General features: G+C 40.7%; 1 protein-coding gene across 1 annotated transcript in view; it reads left to right on the top strand.

Moving 5' to 3' along the window:
* Nucleotides 1–19,354, top strand: part of OPN5 (opsin 5) — a 27,590-nt gene extending 8,236 nt beyond the window's left edge. The window contains exons 3-6 of the mRNA XM_077764771.1: nt 207–377; nt 4,119–4,453; nt 15,519–15,760; nt 19,291–19,354. Coding sequence (XP_077620897.1) covers nt 207–377; nt 4,119–4,453; nt 15,519–15,760; nt 19,291–19,354 — 812 coding nt within the window. The remainder of the gene's footprint in view (nt 1–206; nt 378–4,118; nt 4,454–15,518; nt 15,761–19,290) is intronic.
* The last annotated feature ends 4,106 nt before the right edge of the window (nt 19,355–23,460 follow it).

Here is a 23,460-nt window from a genome sequence, read left to right as displayed (position 1 = left end):
CCACCAACCCACAAAAACACTAATGGAGGTCAAAGGAATAGATAGTTTAAATCCCGGAAATCTGGGTCTGGTTGTAAATAGAACCTACCATTGACTAAAATAGCTATATTTCTTGTCTGAAGAGACTCTAACCCAACAGGGAAGTGAGGCAGGTGGGTAATTTTACCTGGAGGGAACGTCCCTTGACAAATTGCTTGGCGCTCTAGTTGTAGGCAAACCGTTCACCATCATCTCTTGCTTCTGTCACCGCTGGGTGTTTGGCTGGATTGGCTGCCGCTGGTATGGATGGGCTGGATTTTTCTTTGGCTGTGGAAGTCTTATCACCATGACTGCCGTCAGCCTGGACCGCTATCTGAAAATCTGCTATTTATCTTATGGTAAGTACGAAGGTTTCTCATTCCTTGATAGTCAAAACTAGTGGATTGTCAGATGGTATCGATAGGTCACGAACAGAGATTACATAACCGAAGGGACCAAGGGTATTTCTATATTTAGCTCATTTTGTTCTAACCTATGTTTAAAGACTTGAACCTGTGTCAACGTAGGTTTCTCCCACTACTGCTTTTATAGGCAAGTCTGGTGTTTGGCTACAATGCTTTTGGAAAGTATCATTTCCTTGCATAAAGTGTGTAAGCTTCTACCATGGTTTGCGGTGCAAACAAAGAGATACAATGCATTAAAGGATGTTAGGTCTGAGATGGTTTAGTTGGTTCCCCGCGTGGTAAGTGTAATTAAAAGAAAAATGTTTCTGATCCTCCTTTAGGCCTCAGGTTCCCGATGATTTCAGGGATGAGGAATTCCAAAGAGTCCAGGTCCAGTTAGAGAGCTGCACAGCCGTGCCGGCAAGAAAGGACATGCACAGAAATATCACTCGACGTTCTTTTTGTGGTCTTGTGGGTAGAAAGATGAGGGGAGAAACAGCTATAAAACTTTTTTCAGAGATTAGTTTGTTTTTTTAATAACTAGGCCATTCAACGTGTTAAAAATACATTTTTATTACTTTTGCTTCTTGGGTTTCTGGGAACTTATTGAACCCAAAAGAGAAGCATTTGGGCCCTTACATTTAATATTGAGAACCAGGCACAGCCAGGGAATAATACTGACTCCTTCTGGATGGAACTCCTCTGTTTGTTTATCTGTCAATCATCTGATTGACATGACCATGGAGTCGGAGGATGGCCTGGAGCCTGAGGGGGGAAAGAAAGATCAAGTCAACTTAATGCTTTCAGTGTGGTAGAATCTTCCTTTATATTTTAAAAGTTTATAGTCCCAAACTCCAAGGAAACTGTGCAGGGGGAAGGGGAAGGCCATGGACCGTGATCTTCATGACCTAGCAATTTTTTTGTTGTTTTTAAAATTGCATCTCTTTTTCTAAACAGATTAAAACTCCCACTGGAAATAACTTAAATCAGAATTTCCAATGATGTAAAAAATATTCAATTGTACATATGCTGGATGACTTCAGAGTCAAATTCTTTCTATAAACTTATTTTTGGTTACCTCAAATAAATTTTGAATATACCTATCGACTTTATAGATGAGAAGGCAGAATTTCAACTTCCTGGGGATATTTGAGAAATTCTACACCGTGATGTCTCTGCTTTTTAAATATTTTCTTGAATTTAGGCTTGGTGTCAATGAAAGAGTTGATCCTGCCCACCCCCAGAATCACTGCAGGGTGTCACTCCATATGGGAACTGTATAGATATTTCCAGCTTCTTTTAAGATTGAACCTCCATAGAATGGTTTCACCATTTGCTTTAACTCATGCTTAAGCCCTCTACACAGTGTCTTAAAATGTTGGAATTAGAAGACCGCTTGGGAACATGTAGACCTTTCTCCCATTAATGTGATAAACTGTTTTAAGGCATCCCTGACAGACAGCCACTTGGCCTCTTCTCGAATAATTCCAGTGACCAGTGACGGGGAGCTTACTACTGCACAAGGCAGCCCATTCTCCGATTGGTCTGCTCTCATTGTTACAATGTTATTCCTTATATTGAGACAAAACTGCCTCCCAGTAACCTCCACCCATTGGTCCTAGTTCTGACTTCTGGAGCAACACAGAACCAATCTACTAATCTACTCCCTCCTGTACTTGACAGCCTTTCACCATACTGGAATGTAAGTATCCAACACCTCGCCAAGTAACCCTAACCATAAATGCTTATACGTATGCCTATGCACACCCCCCTAAATATATGTGATTATCCGTGCCAATGTTTTATCCATTATAATGGACAAGCAAAAGCTGACATATACTGTGGCTATCTGATTGTTACCTCTATCTGGTTGGGCTTAAGAAATTTACATTTTATGATACAAAAAACGCCATGTGTTTGAAAAAAATAGAGACAATAGACTACAGATACAATCTGTTATATATCTTGTTAGAGCTGAGACAAACATAAGAGTAAAAAATCATGCTAATGTAGTTCTTGGTAGTTTGCAAATCAGGCCTGGCATTCTTTCATCGAACACTTATCAAGACCTGTCAGCAATGGACTCTTATTTACTCTGTTTTACTGCTAAGAACATGGGTGTCTAGAAAGGTTACATGAAGAAGGTCAAGTCCTAGAAATGAGAATTGAGCTGTACTGACTTCCCAAACCACGTGGCACTGAGTAGAGGCAGGCTTGGAGTCTGTGTGGAAGAGATCATTTGACTTTTGTTGAGTGTGTTCTGATATTTCTTCTCTGCTACTCCAAACCCAAGGCAGTGAGGATTCCCTTCTCCAGCCCTTTCTCTCTGAGGTGATAAATGGGGTGTGGAGGTAATTTTCCCAGTAGGCTGTAGCACTAGATCAGGCTGCTGTGTCTTTGGTGGTTGTGTTGAACATTGGAAAATGATCACTAGTGTTCTATAGCTTTTTTTTTTTTAGTGACTACACCATTTCTTCTTCTTGGAATTCTCTTTTGGTTATGGAAACTAGTCCTGGAAAATCTGGAGCTCAATTTTTGTTTTCCTGAAAATATTTCCACAGCATTAGTCTTTCTTTTTGTAAACTTTTAAATATTTATTTATTTTGAGAGAGAGAGAGAGAGAGACAGAGCGCAAGTGGAGGAGGGGCGAAGAGAGGGAGACACAGAATCTGACGCAGGCTCCAGGCTCTGAGCTGTCAGCACAGAGCCTGACATGGGGCTTGAACCCATGAACTGTGAGATCATGACCTGAGTCAAAGTCAGAGGTTTAACCAACTGAGCCACCCAGGCGCCCCACTCTTTTTTTATGTGTATTTGTTTATTTTGAGAGAGAAAGAGAAAGTGCCAGTTGGGGAGGGGCAGAGAGAAAAAGAGAGAAAGAATCCCAAAATCGATGCAGGGCTCCATCTCACAACTGTGAGATTGAGATCTGAGCGAAATGCTTAACTGACTGAGACACCCAGACACCCCTCCCCCCCTATTACTTTTGCAGAATATGATACAATCTACCTAGATCCTCTACCTCCCTTGCCATGACTGCGCGAGCATGACTGCTGTGTTAGTAATGTCTGAAGATTCAAAATCTGCTCCCATGAAGCAGGGTCAGCCACTTTAAGGTCATAGGCAGTCATGGCTGTGGCCGACCGGCCCCCAGCAACAAGTGCTTATGAGGACAAATGAGATGAGAGACATGAAAGCTTTTAGGGAGAAGGATATTTAAAGGCACAAACAATGTGTTACCATTTCCCACCTTCCCCGAAGGACTCTTAGATGAACCATTAATACATGCTTTTTGGTGCTTTGTCCTTCTAGTCTACCAATAGGCCTTGTATTGGATAGGATCTCAAAAGTCATTCTAGATGCTTTCTTAAGATCCTTCCTTCATTGTCTTTGGCATCCTTTCATGTTTCTACTGCTCCCTCCTTTCTCAGCTTTTGTCCCTTCCCCTCCCAAGGCTCCCGTGTGCCTATGGAAAACTTCCCTGTGAGAGCACTTCTAGTTTTATTCGTGTGGAAAAAGGTCCATGCTCTGGAACTTTTCTCCCTTCACTCCACTCTCCCTCAGAGTTCAGTTATCTCACCACTTCTCCCAGAATCCAATGGAATAACTCTTTGGATGTGGAATTTGACATATCGAGGGGAGGTATTTGGGTGCAGGGCAGATTACATCCCGGTAATGCTTTTCTTCTACCTCCAGGGGTTTGGCTGAAAAGAAAGCACGCCTACATCTGCCTGGCAGTCATCTGGGCCTATGCTTCCTTCTGGACCACCATGCCCCTGGTAGGTCTAGGGGACTACGTGCCTGAGCCCTTCGGAACCTCATGCACTCTGGACTGGTGGCTGGCCCAGGCCTCCGTGGGCGGCCAGATTTTCATCCTGAACATCCTCTTCTTCTGCCTCTTGCTCCCAACGGCTGTGATTGTGTTCTCCTATGTGAAGATCATTGCCAAGGTCAAGTCCTCCTCCAAAGAAGTAGCTCATTTCGACAGTCGAATACATAGCAGCCATGTGCTGGAAATGAAACTGACCAAGGTAACTACAGTAACAGCTTACAGAGGTGTTTTCCAATCAATTAAAACATCATAAGGCAAAGAGGATAAGGAATGTTAGGGACTGGGAGAAGTTAGAGTTCCTAATCTTTAGATATTTCTCAACTTTGCTATTATTTATAAACCTTTCTTGTGTTTCTTTTTCTTGTTTCTGTCTCTCATTTACACACACACATACACACACACTTACTTCTAATATTTATGAAATTTGTATGGTGGATCTACTGGGAACTTATTCTCTCTATTGAGTAAGATACTGTTGGTTCTCAAAAATTATTTAATTCATAATAATGATAATAATAATACGTTTTAAGCATCACAAGATGCCTCAGAGTATTTACTGTTTGGTATGGACTTTGGTGGGTGTGAGGGACATTCTGTTGCCTCACATTATTTACATGGTATGAGCTTACCACATCTGCTGCCCTGTGGGAAGCTTATCTTAATGTAACATAATTCCTGCAGGGATGAGTCCCTCGGTAAATGCTAACATCAGAGTTGACAGCTCTTCAGACATTGCAGTGTAAGGAAAGGAACACACAGTTTGAAAACAGACTGGGGTTTTCATTCCATGACCCACACCTGTGAAGTATGTGACCCAGAGCTAGACACTGAACTTCCTTGAATCTCTGTTTCCTCACTTGTACAGCAAGAATGGTACCATGGATCTCATTGGATTGTGGTGGAGATTCAACATGATGATTTATGTTATTCTGTCATTTGGGGCATAGAAGTTGTTAAAGAAACCATGGTTGCTTTATTCTCTTGTAACTTTAAGGAATTCTGCGAAAGTAGAAGGCAGTGGTCTTCCCACTTTCATCCTGTCTTACCCTTACATTGAAAAATATCTTTTCAGTGAACACATCAATATAAATGATATGGAGCTAAGACCTTCAAACTGTATATTTGATATTAGTACATGCTAATTTCCATTTTCCTTTTATTAATTTTTTTATGTTTTTATTTATTACTGAGACAGAGAGAAACAGAGCATGAACTGGGGGAGGGGCAGAGAGAGGGAGACACAGAATCCGAAACAGGCTCCAGGCCCTGAGCTGTCAGCACAGAGCCGATGTGGGGCTTGAACCCACAAACTGAGAGATCATGACCTGAGACACTTAACCATCTGAGCCACTCAGGCGCCCCTCCATTTTCCTTTTAAAGATAAAAAATAAATGCAGATTGAGGTTCTAACCATCCCTTTCAGTCAATTGTATTGCTGATATCCCACTTTCATGTGTTGTCACAGCCTACTGTGGGACCACTTGCCTTAGGACCCATAGTAACAGTTCCCCTTAGACCTGTGGTCCCTTCTAATGAGTCAGGACCTTGGTTCTAGTAATTTCCTCTCTTCACGCTGCAGATGTTCCAAGGGTCTCTTGGTTGCAGAGTGTGAGCTAGAGATTCTTGATGGTTCCAATTGACCTTTCCTCCCTGAACTTCACATGCTGAATTAAAACAAGCTCCGAGGGAAGTTTTCATCACTCTAAATCTATACTCATAATCTAATAGTAGAGCAGTTTTATCGGGATGAAAATGCAGAATCAGGAATCATAATCTACTTCTATCTTATAATTGGCTATAAAATGGAAAAAAAATATTTCCATAAAATCCAAGATCATGAATTCAGTTCTTCATCCCTAGCTCTCCTTTTAGCTCTTATCTGTGATTTAAAAAAATTAATCCAAATAAATTAATCCAAGTTAATTTTGGATTACATTTAGTCCAAACCCTACTCAGGGCCAAATACTCTTCTAGGAACATGGTAAATGGAACAATAATAAAAGTTTCCCTTCTCAATACTTATGGAGACATGCCCAGGGAAACATCATAACATCCGTCACACCCATAGGTGGATTTGAGTTCACCTCACAGCCCTGTAATCTGGCATAGCAGAAAGCTGCAGAGACTTCCTCTCACTTCTTGCCACCCTCCAATGGTGTTGGCCTCAAGGCATTTTGATGGTCTTGATCAGTGAGTCCAGATCCTGATTCCTATAGTGTTCTCCTCCAGTTCTCTGAGTCTGTCGTCACTCATCATCTGGTCTCTGGTTAATGGAACTGCCTAACTCAACCCACAGCCAACTTTTATAAATACCCTGGCATCTTGTTCTTTGTGTTTTCTGGAGGATGGGAAATTTATTTGGGGAATGATTCCAAAAATTATTATGCATACAAGGTGAAACTCAGCACACACCATTTAATTTGGGCTGTGGCTATCATTCTCCTTGACCTGGACTGGACTGTATAGATCAAACAGCCAGGCTCACTCAGCCCAGATCAACCAAAGAGATGTTAAATGAAAAGTATAGGCATATATATGTATGATTTTATTTTATACATATCTTCTTATAACATATACTAAATGACATTATTTTATATATCTCTATATTGTATAATATATAACATATATAATATGTCTGCATCTCAATTGTATATATAAAACTCATATTAAAATAACCTGAATATAACATGCTTTTACTTATTTACACTTCACACAAAAAATGTAAATCAAAATTCAACCCACATTGATAAACATAGCTTTCTGTTTTGGCATCTTCTGTGCTAAATTTAAAATGTTTTCAATTACTGTTTAATTTTTATCTTAATTTTTTTCTACTGAGTAAAAATAAGTAGAAACAACCTCACACTAGGGCCTTTCCATCATCCGAGAAAGCTTTGCCTCCATTCAACTACCTCTCAGGACTAGCAGTTTGCTCACTTGGTGAGTGGTTCTGACCTTTTAGAACAGCCTGGTCTGAAAGCTTACTACTTAAAGGCCACTTTCTTGGATTCCAGGGTCAAAACCATTTACTTTTCTGGGTACTCTAATTATTTCCAGCTAGGTTATTATCTGGGCCTGCATTTTGCCTGTCTGGTCTTATCAACCTGGAAATTGACATTCCATCTACAGATATCTCTCTAGTTTGTAGTTTTCCTCTAATTAATTTTTTTAAAACGATGCTTTCTGGTAGGCTGAGATTTCACAGACTGCAAGCAGAGGTGTGCCAAGAAAGCCCAAGAAATAAAACAAACAAACAAACAAAAGCTCTTTATATTTCTATGATTCAGTATAATCTCATTTTCGTGCCTACATTTCACTTTGTAACACCAACTTCATATTAGGCAATCAGGATAAATTCAGTTGCTTTGGGGTTTTCCTCCTCCTCTCAAGGCTGTGTATCAATTCTAGGGAGGTTTTCATAGTTCCATAGTGTTAAGGGGCAGGGGCTCTTGGTCTGGTTGTTCATTTATTGACCCTGATATTGCTGACATATTTGTTTCTCTCTGGTCTCAGTCATCAGCTGTCATGGGTCACTTTGCATCCGGCTTGTTCCAATTAGAAGGTCTGTGTAAACTCATCAGGTGCATGCTGGGAGCTTGGCTGGGGTGCTGGGAAGTGTCCTGCACTGATATCCCTAAATGCATGAAGGGTCTTTTGCTTTCCCAACACCATCCCTTGCCCCTTCTGCTCAGTTCAGGGGATTCCCATCAGGATAATTTCTCAAGGTCAGTTACCAGGTCCTCAGAAGTTCCCCCTCACCTTTGAGCTGTAGGCCCTTTACCCGCTCATGGGTGGGAAACCTGTAAGCACGTGCATGCTTCTGAAATTGTTCCCATCTAGTAAGATTAATGCTTCCAGTCCTTCAAGTTTCTGGCTATGGATACTCAGTGTCACTTTTCACACACCCAAACCCCCTTGCTCTCAAGTATTTTCTTTCCTGTAAGTTCCAAATTTCTATTCTAAAACTCATAAGCTGAGAAATGAATGTTTTACTTCTTTGGGTATTTCTGCCTGAAAAAAATCTTCACACAGTGCACTGGACACTCTTGCTTCTGCTTTAATGAGGGGGGTGGTGGAGTAACAAGAAGAAAATACCAGAAGCATAGACTAATTTTTCCAAATATTATTATGCGGCATGGATTAGTACTTCATATTTATTCCTTTAACACATGTAGATCACCTATAAGTTCCAGTTCTGTAATTAGTATCTAGATCCTTTGGGATCTGGATTTCTGTTAATTTCCCTTATTTCTACCAGAAAGCCTTCCCGATCGCCCCTGGTTAGTTGAAGGAGCACTTGGCATATTCACTTATTGAATCACACGCTTGTCCCTCTTCTTTGCTAGTAGGTAGGTGAGCACAAGTGCTATACACCTTGTTTGGTACTGAGCCTCACTGCCTGGCACCTACTTGATGCTTAATCATGATCAGTATAATGAATACATAATTGAATAAACTAAATTCACCTAATTACCCTGATGAGCATTAAGTGGTACCTTGACCCCTGGCTGGAGTCCTTCTGTCCCTTTCATAACCTAGACACATTTTGTGTAGCTTTGTTCTTTCACCCTGAAGCCTTTTTGAAAATCATAAATGTAAATCTCTGCTTTCCTCAAATGATTCCTCTCTCTGATTGTGCATCGAGTGATATTTATCACAGAGGGTTCATATTCAGAGAGCCCCCCGGGAGGACTCTAGGACCAGTTTGTGGGAAAGCTGAATGGCATTGCTTTTTATTTTTTGAACCAATTAATTCATTTCCTCTGGTTCTTCATAAGTGTTCTTAGCTTAAATGTCACTTCCCAGAAGAGCATTCCCCAAATTGAATTCAAATCTTCCTATTACGTGTCGCTGCTGCCTTTACATTTTCTCCTTAGAACTGGCCCTGACTTAGAATTAATTTATGATTGCATACTTATTTTTGTGATTATTTGCTCAATGTCTGGCTTTGACATTAGTCAGTAAGGCCTGTGGAGTAACAACCATATCATTTTGTTTACTTTGTGTCCCTAGGAAATAGCACAATGCCTCAAACACATATATATAAAGTTATATATATATATATTTACATAAATATATAATAATGTCATATTGTATAATATATAATTGATTAAAGTATATCAATATAAATTAAATATAAATAAAGATGTATACATAATTATATATTAAAAATGTATGTTTGTCCAAGGGAAGAATTTCAATTAGGGGCCAATCCCAATTTTGCTCCTGGCCCACTGAGAGTCTCACTTAGCTGACACTTGCTATTTATTTTGGCTGCCAGTGACTGAACCCCTTTCTTTCCATGTTCGGAATTTCTGTACTGAGGAACTTCTGACATTTTGAGGTTTGCTGGGGAAGGAAGGGGAGGAGCAGTATGTCTGAGCAAAGGCTGACTCCTAATTTAAAAGATACAGAAGGACCAGTCATAAATTTGCCCAGATTCCCTTGCAGCTGGAGTATAGCCACAACCCTAGGCTCCAGCCAGTCTGTCTCAGGAGGTAGTGACCCCAGCGAAGGGGCAGGGAGATGTTTCCTGGGGGCATGGCTGCAGCAGCAGTAGTTTCTGCATCAGAGCCAGCTTGGGCCATGGTTTTGGGTGTCATTTCTGTCTGCTTGGCCTCAGTCTTATGTCCAGCATTCCCAGTGACACTCTGTCCTAAACAACACTTTCCTTTTCTGTTTCCCTTGGCCAAAGTCGATTTCTGTTGCTTGCAACTCAGAATCTTGACTGATTCACCTTGGAACGGCCACTTCACCGGGCTGGGCTTCAGTTTTCTCATCTGTGAAAGAAGGTGGAGGAGGGGAATTCCATGCTATCTAAGTTAACTTCTAAAGCTCCCAGGATGTATAAAAATGGCGAGATTGGTGGATTGTTTAAGGGTCAACAGCAATAGCTCTTATTGCTAAAACCACCTTGCCTCTCCACCTGGGTACATTTCCCCTCTGAGTAGCGGTTTCCTCACCTTAGGGGCTTGGTTCCTCTGTAATGAACAGTGAAGTCTTTCTTGTTTTGCGGAGCCAGATACTTAGAGTTCTTTACACCAGCCACTGCCTCATTGGGAAATATTGTGTTCAGTTTTAGACCAAAAGCCCAAAACACAGATGTGCAGAGTGATGTGACCTAATTTACATCCTCTCCTTTCAATCTCAGCTTTTTCTTGCTTATAGAATAGTGGTATTTTAAGATGTGAGAAAGCTGCAGCTGGGAAGTGCAGAACCTCCTCCTTCTTCTATGTCTTTTTTTTTAAAAGTACAGATTAATATTTTCTACTTGGATCGCAACCAGAGCTCACATGATGGTGGACACATCTATGCTCTCAGAATTCTTTTCTTTCTAAGTGCATGAAGAAGGGCCTGAGAGGGTTGGCCTTCATTGTCATTCTATCGATTAAGGAGAGGGAAGGAAGAAACTCAAATTAGTCATGCTCAGAGTTGTTGAGTTCCTTTGTTTCTTCAAAGGTGGTGTGCAAGCTAACCATCACCACCCTTATTTTTATACCTGTCAGGAGCTGAGGCTCCCGTGAAGGTAGGTCCTGGTTGTCAAGTTTCCCACCCTCCTCCTTCCCATTGGTGGTGTCACCGACACACAGGCTGCTTGGGTGTGGGGGGTAGTAGCCTCATAACTGACGCTTACTATTGCATTACCATATCTTTTATTTACTTGTTTTTGAAGTTTGCTTATTTTGAGAGAGACAGAGAGTGAGCAGGGGAGGGGCAGAGAGAAATAGGGAGGGAGAAAATCCTAAGCAGGCTTCACACCTAGCATTAAGCCTGACAGGGGGCTTGAACTCACAAACGGTGAGATCATGACTTGAGCCAAAACCAAGAGTCAGACGCTTAACCAATTGAGCCACTGGGGTGCCCCCAACAATCCATTTTATTATTTCAAGGTAGTACACGGCTTCAAACTGAGAAACCTTACTCATATCTGGGGAAAGGAACCTGGTGGAAGGAACCGAAAGGGCATTCTTAGAGAACCAAGGGTCTGTCTCACGCTATGGAGCTAAACACAGCTGGAACTCAAACCTGAGTATCTCTCCACCTGCGATGTTCGCACTACTGTGTGCTGCCTCGGCCGGGGAGGGCAGGACAGTCTTTTTTGGAAACCGTATCTTCTGGAATGGTTCGGAGGAACTGGGCCCAAAGACAGAGCCTTATGTAACTTGGAGAATTTACCTTCAAGTGCATTGTTCTCTTATTGCTTTAATTGGTCAATTTGTTAGAATCTATCTGTATGGACAGTACTTCTTAGGTGACACTTCAATTAATGCCCTTGACGTTAGCTGGAACATACAGACATCCCTTCATCCTCTGCAGCAAGATATGTTTAAAGGGAACGGGGTTGCAGATGTGTGATTTTTTTTTTTTTTTGTAGAAGCAGAACACATATTCTGTGAATTTCCTCCCACAAAAATTGCCTAATTTAAGAACTGAAGTTTTACTGTTTTCCAGTAAACCAAAAGGCAGTAATAAAAGTGAAGTGATTAAAAAATAAACAACCTAGAAAAAGCTGACAGGTACAGGTGTCTGTGTTAGATCTGGTTTAAGGACACCTGGAATAGAAATTTTGGAAAATGGAAATGAAGATGCACTCAGAAATGAGGAAAGCAAGGACCAGGCTGATGAAAAATTAAGCTTGTTCCATGTTGAGTAGAAAGCACTGGGAAAATGAGTGTAACATGTGAGATTTGTAAATTTCTGTAGCGTATATCTTAAAATGCCTTTAATATTTAATGTTTTAATTTTTAATGTTTTGTGGAGTAGATTTGAACATGAGAAGATGGTAAAAAATGTATGTGGCTCATGTTAACTTTGTATTCACTTCAAACACATGAGGAGCATCTAGAGTGCTTTTAGATCTAGGCTTTTATCCCTCTTTCTGCTGAAACCTGATTTCTAGTCATTCAATTTAAAGCACTTAGCTTAATTCTAATCAGAAAAAACCACGATGATTCATTTGCTGTATGTTTAAAAACCACAGTACAGTTAATTCTCCTACGTCCTTTTAAAAAGGATAACGTAATGCAAATGTTTGAAGTCCTTCCTCTTTCCATGACCACTGTCATAAAAGTAGAAGATAACGTAAAATGCACAAAATATTATGGACCGAGTGCCAATCTGTTTTTTGTCAATGACTTTGACAGTAACACAGAACACAGCTTTTGGGATGCTGTGCAATCATCATGTGAGTCACCAAAGGATAAAGGATGGAGCTATGTTAAGTTCCCAGATATCTGCTAAAGCAAGTTTTATTTATATAGTTATTGTTTATTTGGGGGTTTAGAAACAAGACACTCACTTTGAGCCTTGAGGCATCCTTTCCATTTACAAATGGAGGTCACACAGGCCAAAGCAAATACAATTTCTCCTGGGTAACCCTCAGCAGAGAGAAGAAAAGCAAAGCAGCAGGATTACATGTGTGATCTGGGGCTGGCTGCTCACTGGGAAGCATAGGCTAGAATTTTGGATCAGCACCCTAAAGGAAGGCTGTGGCACCCCAACACAGGTCTCAGGACTTGAAGGAGGTCTGGGCTGACTTCATTCACCTCTTTGAGATTTAGACTCTGTAAAAAGGAGTGATATGGATATAACTGATGTGTGTTTCAGCTGCAGTTAATTTTTAGAGATGAGCCTTGAACTTCTTGGGTGGAATTTTATAACTGAGACTTACAGCAGATTTTTCAGGCTTCTTGCTTGACACAGCCCACAGATGTGGGGGTCTCAGGGCAAACACCCTGCTGGCAGGCTCTTCTGGAGGTCAAGTTGGGGTATGGACCATTCCCTGCATACAGTAGCTCTGCTCTCATGCATATTGAAATGCACATGCACCCAAATGACTTTGTTATAGAAAACAAACTTATCCAGTTGAATTTCTAAAATAAAAAAGCATGCCTAAATATTGTTGCTTTAACTATTACTAATGAAGCATTTTGTGTCTCATTCTTCATCCTTGATCCATTACGCTAGCTTGTCATAACATTCATACTGGGAACTGTTAAATTCTTTCTTAAATAAGAGGATGGGAGGGGATCGCCTGGGTGGCTCGGTCGGTTAAGCATCTGACTTCAGCCCAGGTCATGATCTCACGGTTGGTGAGTTCAAGCCCTGCGCTGGGTTCTTTGCAGACAGCTCAGAGCCTGGAACCTGCTTCCGATTCTTCGTTTCCCTTTCTCTGCTCCTCCCCAGCTCACACTCTGTCTGTCTCTCTTTCTCTCAAAAATAAATAAACATTAACAACTTAAAAAGGAAAAGGATGGGGAAAGATGAGGTGGAGCCTGCCTTGGATCGGTCCGTCTTTTCATCTTCTCTGGGCTTTGGGGAACGCAAGGAGAAAAGGAAATTCCACTTGTTCTACAGATCCCTTATAAAATCATGGGTCAGATCTTTCCAGGCATGTACTTATCCCTGTTTTTGCCATGGTAGCCAGGGGCATGGAGCCCTCTGCTCAGGCTTGGGCCACAAGAAGCCAGTTCCATACAACAGGGGTAGAAGGGAGGCTAATGATGCTGAAGTGAAAGGAATATGAGGCAGAGGAAAACAAACAAACAAAACCAGATGTCCATGGCACAGCACTCATTCAAATAGTGTTTAATGATTTATCTTACAGAAAAAAATAACTCTAGGAGATAATAGTATAAAGATACTTTGAAGTTAGTGTACTCTGTCTCAATTAGGATGAAGTAGCTCGTGTTTAAAATGAACACCGAAGCTTGGACTTCATTCGCCAGTGTTAGTACTCGAAGTAAGAGCCCTTTTATTTCTTGTTTAGACTGCAGCCCAAATAAACTGTTAAAAGTGGAAATTCTACGTGGTCAGGGATTATGGATGATGTCTGCTTTGCTCACTGCTCTATCCTTAGCACAAAACATGTGGGAATACCCAGTTACACTTGTTGATTGAATGAATGAACAATGATTTTTCTACCTCCTATTTCTTTCTGACCCATTTCACGTAACAGGTTAATCTTCATTTCATTAGTCTTCCTGCTCAAAAACCTACTAGTGCCTCAAAGCACACAGAATTAAGTGCAAGCTCGGTAATATGCCATACAAAACCTTGAGTACATGGATGGTATCTTTCTCTCCAGTCTCATCTCATATGCTTAAGTGAATTGCTTGCTCATTTCTGTACAAACCTCACACATGCCTGTGCCTTTGCTCACACTGATCTTTCCGCTATGCCTTCATTTCAACTTCCGACATGCAAGTTGTATGCCACCTCTCTCATGAAACTGTTCTGATTTGCCTTATGCCGTGCTATTTGGTCCAATTCTGTGCTGTCACTTAAATTCTCTCCTGCTATGTACTGCAGTTGTTTGTATTCCAGAGGGACACAGCCAGGCACTAAGGTATACTAGTGCCCCCACTAGCACTCGGCAGTGTGTCTGGCCCAAAGTACTTGCTAAAAAGGGATTGTTGAATTCAAGTGAGTTAATCCATAGGGTTAAGTATGTAGTTAACAGGGCACTAATTGGGGCTACATTAGTAAGGGGACTGGGTTGCAGAGGGTGAGAAACTAGTGAGAGTGTTTTAAAACCCTCTCTCTAATTATTCTTTGATCTGGAAGTTAAGAGGCTCCCCAGGTAATTATAATTTTGTGTGAGAGAGAAGTCCTTTCTGGAAAAGTCTTGCTTAATGCAACTGTGTCACTTTGGTTAAAGCTCAGCGATTCTGTTTTACTTTCTATCTAGTGAATTTCCACTATCTGAGCCTCACACTTGAGAAAATGAGCCAAAAGATATAACATTTGATTTCTATCCGAAGAAGAAGAATTCATATTAAATTGGACGAAGATTCATATTAAAATTTCCAACAAGAGCAGAGTTTCTGTTTCCTGGGGTCAATGAGTGATCTAAAATTTCTTCAAGGTGAACATATTTTCCACCTACCTCCAAATACAATGGAACATATTTTCCCCCAATGTGGGCTGAGAAGTCTGGAAATTTCAGGAGCACTGACTGATGTCTTCTTAGTACGATTTCAAGCCCGATGTAAAATCAGACAGCTTTTATAGGGTTAAACTTTGGGTCTCTTGGTACATTCCAATTCTGGAGTAAAGAATGGATAGGATGTGGTAAATGGGATTAGGCATTGTAATAACTTCTTTTAGCTGAACATCTCTGAAGTCCGCATGAAATGTCTTCTTTGGGCAAGATAAATGAAAAGATAATGGACTTTCTTAGATGTAATTGGGCCACTGCTCCTCCTCCCACCCATCATTTCCACCCAGTGTTTTGACTCTGGTCTGTTACTTTCCCTCGACAGGTGGCGATGCTGATTTGTGCTGGCTTCCTGATTGCCTGGATTCCTTACGCAGTGGTCTCTGTGTGGTCGGCATTTGGAAGGCCAGATTCCATCCCCATCCAACTCTCCGTGGTGCCGACCCTACTTGCGAAATCAGCAGCAATGTACAACCCCATCATTTACCAAGTCATTGATTACAAATTTGCCTGTTGCCAAACTAGGGGGTTGAAAGCAACCAAGAAGAAATCTTTGGAAGACTTTAGGTAAGATTTCAGAAGCTGGGAATGAATGATACTGTTTCAAAATCCCATGGGATTCAAGCCACTCTGATATGCTATCTTTTTAGGCTTAGAGCTCATCACTCTTGAGTAGTGTAATGAGGACTGCGTTTTCTATTCATCAAAATTCCTGAAATCAAGTCATCACATACGTAGGGTTGAATGTCATGGGTAGATGATATGAAATGGATGCTCCATTTGAGCAACTACTATTTGTCTCTCTTCCTCATCTAGGTCCAAACCATTTTACCCCAAGAGCGCAGTTCTACATGGCAATGATCCAAGATTAAGTTCTCACAACAAAACAGATTCTCCTGTTTGGGATGTTTCTACCATTAGCAAAGAATTCTAGGATTTGGGCAGGAAAAGGAAGGAGAGAAGGGAGGTGACATATTTTACTCTCTGTAAGGTTCTTTATGTTATTCCCACAAGAGCCCCATGTTGTACCTTCTTTTTGTCACACAAGGAGAAGGAGATGCAAGTAAGGTTAAGGTTAAGTGAGCTGTTTGTGTTTACACAGCCAGGAAGTAGCAGAGTAGAGGTTTCAATTCAGGTCTATTGGGTTTGAAAACAGTCTACACTATTTCTGCTACGAAATGAACGGGGGACTTTGGGGATCCAGTACCATAGTACCTAAAGGCTCAGGGTGAGTAAAGAGTTGAGAATAATGTTTGGTCTTTGTATCCATTCAAGGCCAGTCTTAGTAGACTATAGATCAGGTACCTGAATGCATGGTCTGAGGTGAGGGGTGTTGAGACAAAATGGGTTCTCTGATTTCCATTAATTCTTACTCACTGGATGTCTAGTTGTTTTCCAACATGATTTTACTTTATCAAATAGGAAAAAGAAGGGGAATAAAAGGTAGAACCAGCTGTGAGAAGACACAGATCTTTATACTCGTTCTTTCAATGTGCTTGAGCAAGTGGTAAAGCTTTTGACCTTGAATTTCCTCACCATGCAGGGTACAGGATCAAATAAAAAAAGAATAAAAAGGCACAAAGAAAAAGTAGTATTGTCATTGTTGCTGTGGTACAGGGGGAGAAATACACACACAATTTGGAGGCAGAAGATCAGTGTTTGGCTGATTTTTCTGTATCTTTGGGCAAACGGACTACTTATAACTTAAAATTGAGAGGAGTTCATTACAACACCCATCATTTGAAACTGTAAGAATAACGCCAAATGCGTGTTTGGAAAGGGCTAGGTGACAACTGTTCGTGGTGTTTTTTCTTTCACGTCGGTTGTTAATGCCTTTCCTGTCGAGGCGAATACATTCAAATGCTAAAATGCATCTATTTTAGCAGTAGCAACACTTTGCCCTTATCAGCTATTAATACTTTATTATGAATGCAGGTTAGAGAGAGTATATTTCATAGAGCCATTGTGGGTGAAAAGCATGGGCGTTTCTTACCCTGAAAGAGACGGGAATTTGACAGGAATGGCTGAAAGCAAATTGCACCTGCCTCATGATCTTGCCTCGGACTGAGTCTGTGCTCTGTACGTTAGCTCTCTGGGGTGAGCAGCACATAAATACTCAGTGCTCAATAATGAAAAGAAAGAAATGTATGAGGAAGGCAGTGACTGGGGCCCGCAGACCTTTGGAAAATACAGCCAGGCATGAGTCGGCTCAGTTCACCTGCTCCCATTAGCCAGGTCTATGAAACACAACAATTGGTTTGCTGACGGACAAGTGTTATTTTCTTACTGTAGGGCCTCAGGTTTCAGTGGAAAAAGCAGGCAGTAGTCCTAAAATCCCTTGGGTTTTAAAGTTCGGAACATCTTTAGAAGAGGAACGCAGAAGCAATATGTGGAGTTGCTGATTTTTAGAAGACTGTCTTTCAGAGAAGAACTTTCCAAAGAAGCGAAAAACAAACAAACAACAAACCAAAAACCAAAAAAACAAACATTTATGTTTGTTGTTACTAAAAAGCTAAGAAAGTGGGTAACGTAGAGGCTTGTAGAATGAGATGAAATGGTTAAGAAGCCAGTCCATGATGGTTAATGCACTACCAGAACAATTAAATTGAATTAAACTAGATTCATTGTTATCCTTGTTTTTTTGTTGTTGTTTGTTTTTGTTTTTTGTTCTCCCCTTCTCTGAGCTCTGGGATGAATTTGCCTATAATGGGACATGCTCTTGGGAAATATTTTGAATTCAAATGAAAAAGCTAGTATGTTGAATACGAGCTTGTGGAAATAAATTTTGAGTGGTTTTTACCATTCGTATAAAGTTAACCCATTTCCCCCCCCTTTGAATCGAGTCCTCTTGAGATTTTGGTAGAAGCTGATGAACTAAAGCAAAAACTGTGGCCCAGAGTCCTTTTTGAAATGCTGGTATTCATCACATCCGGGTTCTCCATTATTTTGTAATCAGCTGTGTATTGGAGACACCTGGGGAACTTGGAAAAACTATTGCTCCCTGGACTTCACCTTGGAGAGATTTGGCTTCCACTGGTCTGGATTGGGTCTTCATTAGTTTGTTTGATTAGTTAGCTCTCCTAGATGGTTCTCTACCCAGCCATTATTGAAAGCCAGTGAACCAGAGGCTGGGAAAGGAAAACATTAATAGTTCAGGCTCATGGAGTCAGAGGCCTCTCACCCCACTTCCCCAGAGACTAACGAGGCCATCTACATCCATGACAGGGGAACCAGACTTCAAGGGCTAGGCCAATCTTAGATGCAACATAAATGTTCAAATGACACTGGGAATACATAGCGAAGGACCAAGGCATTTTACATTCCTAACATTTTAGTAAAGATAAAGTACCAAAAAAAGTCCTCAATTCTGGCATTGCCATTTTAATAAACCTTCCCCGACTGCCTTAATTTGAGTGCTGTCCTTCACTCTTTGTAGGTAAAATACAGGGCCCAACTGACAGGGCAGGTAGATAGGTAGGCAATAAAGTTTGTTCTAAGGACAGAAAACTCAGGAAATGTGCCATGAACAAGTGGCTTGTTTTTGGAAAGCTCCACTGAAGAGATTTCTTGACTTTGAATATTTTTTAAAAAATTTTAAAGTGTTTATTTATTTTTGAGAGAGAGAGAGAGAGAGAATGATAGAGTGTGAGCGGGGGAGGGGCAGAGAGAGAGGGAGACACAGAATCAGAAACAGGTTCCAGGCTCTGAGCTGACAGCACGAAGCCAGACGCAGGGCTAGAACCCATAAAGAGTGAGATCATGACCTGAGCCAAAGTTGGATGCTTAACTGACTGAACCACCTAGGCACCCCTTGACTTTGAATATTTTATTTTATTTTATTTATTGTTTTATTTTCTTTCTTTCATAGTTTATTGTCAAGTTGGTTTCCATATACCACCCAGTACTCATCCCAACAAATGCCCTCCTCCATGCCCATGACTTTGAATATGTTAAATGGAATTATTAGTTTCCTTCTCCTTTTAATTCAAGTCTTTTGTGTATAATCTTTATGGTAGACAAACTGATATATATACATTGTGTGTGTGTGTGTGTGTGTGTGTGTGTATTAAGTTGTGTTTTTCTTCTCCTGTATCCAGGCTGCACACTGTAACCACAGTGAGGAAGTCTTCTGCTGTGCTGGAAATCCATCAAGAGGTATGAAGATGGACACGGCATCACTCATGGACACAATTATTCACTTATTTGCCTCTTCACTGCTGTTGATGTTTGATTGTGACTACACTTTTCTCTTTATATTATATTTTTATATTTTGTACACATTCCCTCTTTTTCCTTCAGCCAGGATTTGCTGGGAAATTCCAATGGCCAAATGGAGATTAGATTGTAGGATTCTATTTAAGGAATATTACCAGGATGAGCCTCCCTGGAATTTTCTTTTTATTATATTTTAAAACCTAATTGTCATGCCCACAGGTATAAGTCTGAGATACTGAGAAAAAAATGTTTATTTTATTTATGAGGATGTTATTTAATTTCATTATATCATCATTATTATTTCTTAATGTAGGGCCAGAATGGCAGTTTTGGGGCTCATTCAGGTGGGTGGTCGTTGGGACTACGGTTCTTTGACTGGTAGCTGCTTCTGATTCGTGGAACCGTTCTCTTCTGATGTTGACAGAGTCACACTCTAATGGTAGCAATTCCACACAACAGTCCTTTAGGGAAATCAATGTTGCCTTAAATCTCTCAATGGAAAACTCTCTTGTATCTCAGAATTTGAGGACAAAAACAATTCTTACTGGAAATAATTTTACCCACCTGGATTTTCCTCATTAAGCTGTATATACTAACATGGTGGATGTAACAGGGTTTTACTAGCTATAATTATTCAGGAAACAAATTTAGTGAATATAGCTATATGGAAGTATTTTTTTGTTCATTTTCTGTTACCTTTTTGTTTCTTTTGTTCATTGGTTGTTTTCAACAAATACCACGTGAGGCTTACAGGTGAAAGAAATGCAGATAAGAAGGAATTGGAATGATTTCAGAGGCAGATGCCTGCTCCTTAAGAACTACTGAAAGGGAGCAGGCATGTAAATACTAGGTCCAAACTGGCCTTTAAGACATGTCTATCTGATCTTCTTTCCTAATCCAAGGAGGAATGGGTTAAGGCCATCTTCCTTGCAGTTCTTTTAATTCAAGTTATAGGCAGATGTCCCCTACGTTCCCTACTCCATTCACCTTCCCCTTCTGCTATGACCCTAAACCTCTCTCAACAATTCTGATCCCACCTTTCTGATAACAGCTGGTGAGAGAAGAGGGAGAAAGAAGGGAGAGGCCCTTCCAGAGCCCTTGATAAGCGTTCCACTCCTTCCATCTGACGATTTACAGAGATCAAGATCCCCCTCCAAGGCTCAGTCCTCAGGACATGATACCTTGGGTTTCTGTGTCTATTTCTCCAGAATTAGAGTAGAGAAGGTGTTGATGAGTGTCAAGGGTTTATGGTAAGTGCTCAATAGATGTGTGTGTAAAACACTCTATGATTAAAGCAAAGGGAGTGACCGCCCTGCATGGGACTTGGGACTGCTTACCCAATGTGGACAAAAGTGGCAGGATTATCATTAGAATAAGGAGCAAGGGGCTTTTAGGCAGATGAGTAAAATATAGAGGTGTGGAAGAGCATGGCATCCCCGGTGGAGGAGGATACAAGTTCAGAGCACAATTATGCTGCCTGTGTCTGTAGCTCACTGCCCTTCAGCAAACCTGTAAAATGGGGATAGCAACAACAGCTTGCTCACAGGATCCTTGTGAGGCTTCAATGAGAAAATACCCACATAAATCACCTACCACCATGACTGGAATAGAGGGAGCAGCCCCTACCTATTAGCGACTGTTGTAATTATTATTAACATGGATAGTGGTGGTCAGAAGTGTGTGAAGAAACTGTGGTCAGGCAAGAACCAGATCAGACCCCAAGGGCCTTGTTGATAATGTTATGTGATTCTTACCTCTAAGGGGATGGGGACCCTCCAGGAAGGGTATGATGAGGTTTATAACTTTTAGAAAGACCAGTCTGAGGGCAGCATGGAGAGTAATTTGTTTTGTATGGGAATAGGGGTCAAGAGTAGAGGTTGGGAGACCAGTCGGGTAGCTTTATAAAGAAATGGCAGTTTATGAGGGCCCGAATTAAGGATTGGTATCCGATATGAAGATGAAAATATCAGACATGGAGCTGAAAATATCAGACATGGAGATGAAAATATAGGCTTAAAATATTTTGAGTGGGAGGTCTTGGCAATTGATTGCATGGGGGTGAAGGAACCAAGGATGAGAGGGGGGCCTCTGGTTAGGAAAGGGTGAGGTTGGTGGTGACTCTACAAGAGGGCGTCGTGCAGGAGGTCAGAGGGATGGGGGCATCACATGTGGGATGTGTTGAACACAGTGTCCACAATGCAGCTGAAGGTATTTAAAAAAACAGGTGGTTAAAAAGAACCTAAAATCATACCTGATGTATGGGGATTGGAATTTGCAAGTTAAGCAGGTAGGAAAAGAATGAATGTTAAGGGAGAAATTGCTGGTTTCAAAAGACCAGGAGAGAATGAGGGGAAGAATGTTTTGTTTTGTTTTGATTTTGAAGGAATGATTATGGAAGTGAATGATGGAGGGAAGTAGAAAAAAACATTCCGATTAATGTCTAGAAGGTCGAATTTAACACTGACATTGTACAGAAGTCCCTAAGGGGAACCCATCCTGTCATTTATTAACTGTTTAACTAGGTTATAGTCTTTGCCGTGGCTTAGAAAAGCATCTATAAGAACGGATTAGTGTAGCTACTTGGGGAAGGGGGGAAAGGGCAGGGGGGAAGAGTATAAATACTAGCAGCTTTGGGGGGAAGATATGATTTAAGATGTGATTCTACATGCTCCGCTTCCACATTTTTTTTGGTGATACTCCTGGAGCTGGGAGGCACCAAAATTGTTACCAGTACTGATAGGGAAAGAGAAAGCTGGTCCTTAGGGTAGAATGAAGGAGGAAAAGAATGAGCTCTTGAAGGTTGGCTTGTATACACTGGGCTGTTGGTGGATGATTTCCCCTTCCCTGGGGCTTCCAATGATTTGAAAAACTCTGTGTAGTCCCCAAACACTTCTACAAATTCAGTTAAGTTTACTTTAGCTTAGAAAATAGACATATCACATTTTGTGCTGGTAAGGCTGTATGTGAGAGACTCTGAAACCTTGAGCAGACACTATGCCTAGTCTCCTTTAGATTCTGGTGGCTATTTCCATGGTTTCATGCCAGGCACAAGAAAGGCACTCAGACATTGCATGGTTGAAATCAAAAGACTGGCTATCCGGTTTGAATTGGGAGAGATCTGGAAGCATGGAATAGAGTGCTGAATTAAGAGTGTAAAATCCGAGATCCCTAGTTTATGCTTTATTTTAAATTCACTTGCTTTTATGTAGCTGTTTCAATATGACTGTCTCATGAATGAATGAGTACATGAATTTGTGAAATGGGGATTCAGAATAGAAATGCCCTAATAACTTGAAATATTGGATTTCGAGAATCATAATAAAATCCAAAAATAAAATATTTTGATATTTTGTCCAAGTAGAATGAAGGACTAGGAATATATTCCACAGTAAAGCCCAATGATTTAACTCTTAGAAATTTAATTGTTTTGAGAATCAAGCCTTATATTTATTTAGAACTGAATGGTAACTCATTCCTTTTTCCATGGAAAAATACACTGCTACTTTTACTGACTTTTAAAAATATGAACCCCAAATCTGCCAGTGGGAGGTCTTCTCCATTAAGTCAGTACACATGAGAGAGGAACAAGGAGGGGGAAGGAGAGAGAAAGAGGTGGAGAGTCAATGGGATATTGTATTGCCTACAGAATAAAATGTTTTAAATTCTGCCAAAATGTCAGAGGATGATTTATATGGAGTGAGGATATATGCCATTGTAGAAAAAAGGTTAGTGAGGGTAGAGTGAGCCTTTGATTCAATAACTAATTCTGTAGGAAACAGGCAGAACTATTGCCCAGAAGGCCAAAGAGTTGACTTCTCTGTACTCTTTTTGTGAAAAGGAATAAATGGCAAGAAATATAAGAGCTATAAGGAATTTGGTAAGAAAACACATTGGAGGGATGTCCAATGTCAAGCCATTAACCCCATAGCCAAACTGCTGGTCACAACCATAACCTTGAATGATTTTTCAAAGATTGTACAACTTTCAATATATAGTTGTGGAACTCTGAGGAGTGTATACTTAAAATAATTTTATCCAAGAGATTTAATGTA

The sequence above is a fragment of the Crocuta crocuta genome, unplaced genomic scaffold (assembly GCF_008692635.1).
Source record: "Crocuta crocuta isolate KB4526 unplaced genomic scaffold, BGI_CrCroc_1.0 scaffold44, whole genome shotgun sequence".
NCBI lineage: Eukaryota > Metazoa > Chordata > Mammalia > Carnivora > Hyaenidae > Crocuta > Crocuta crocuta.
Note: the sequence above shows the minus strand (reverse complement) of the source record. Positions and strands in the feature narration are given on the sequence as shown.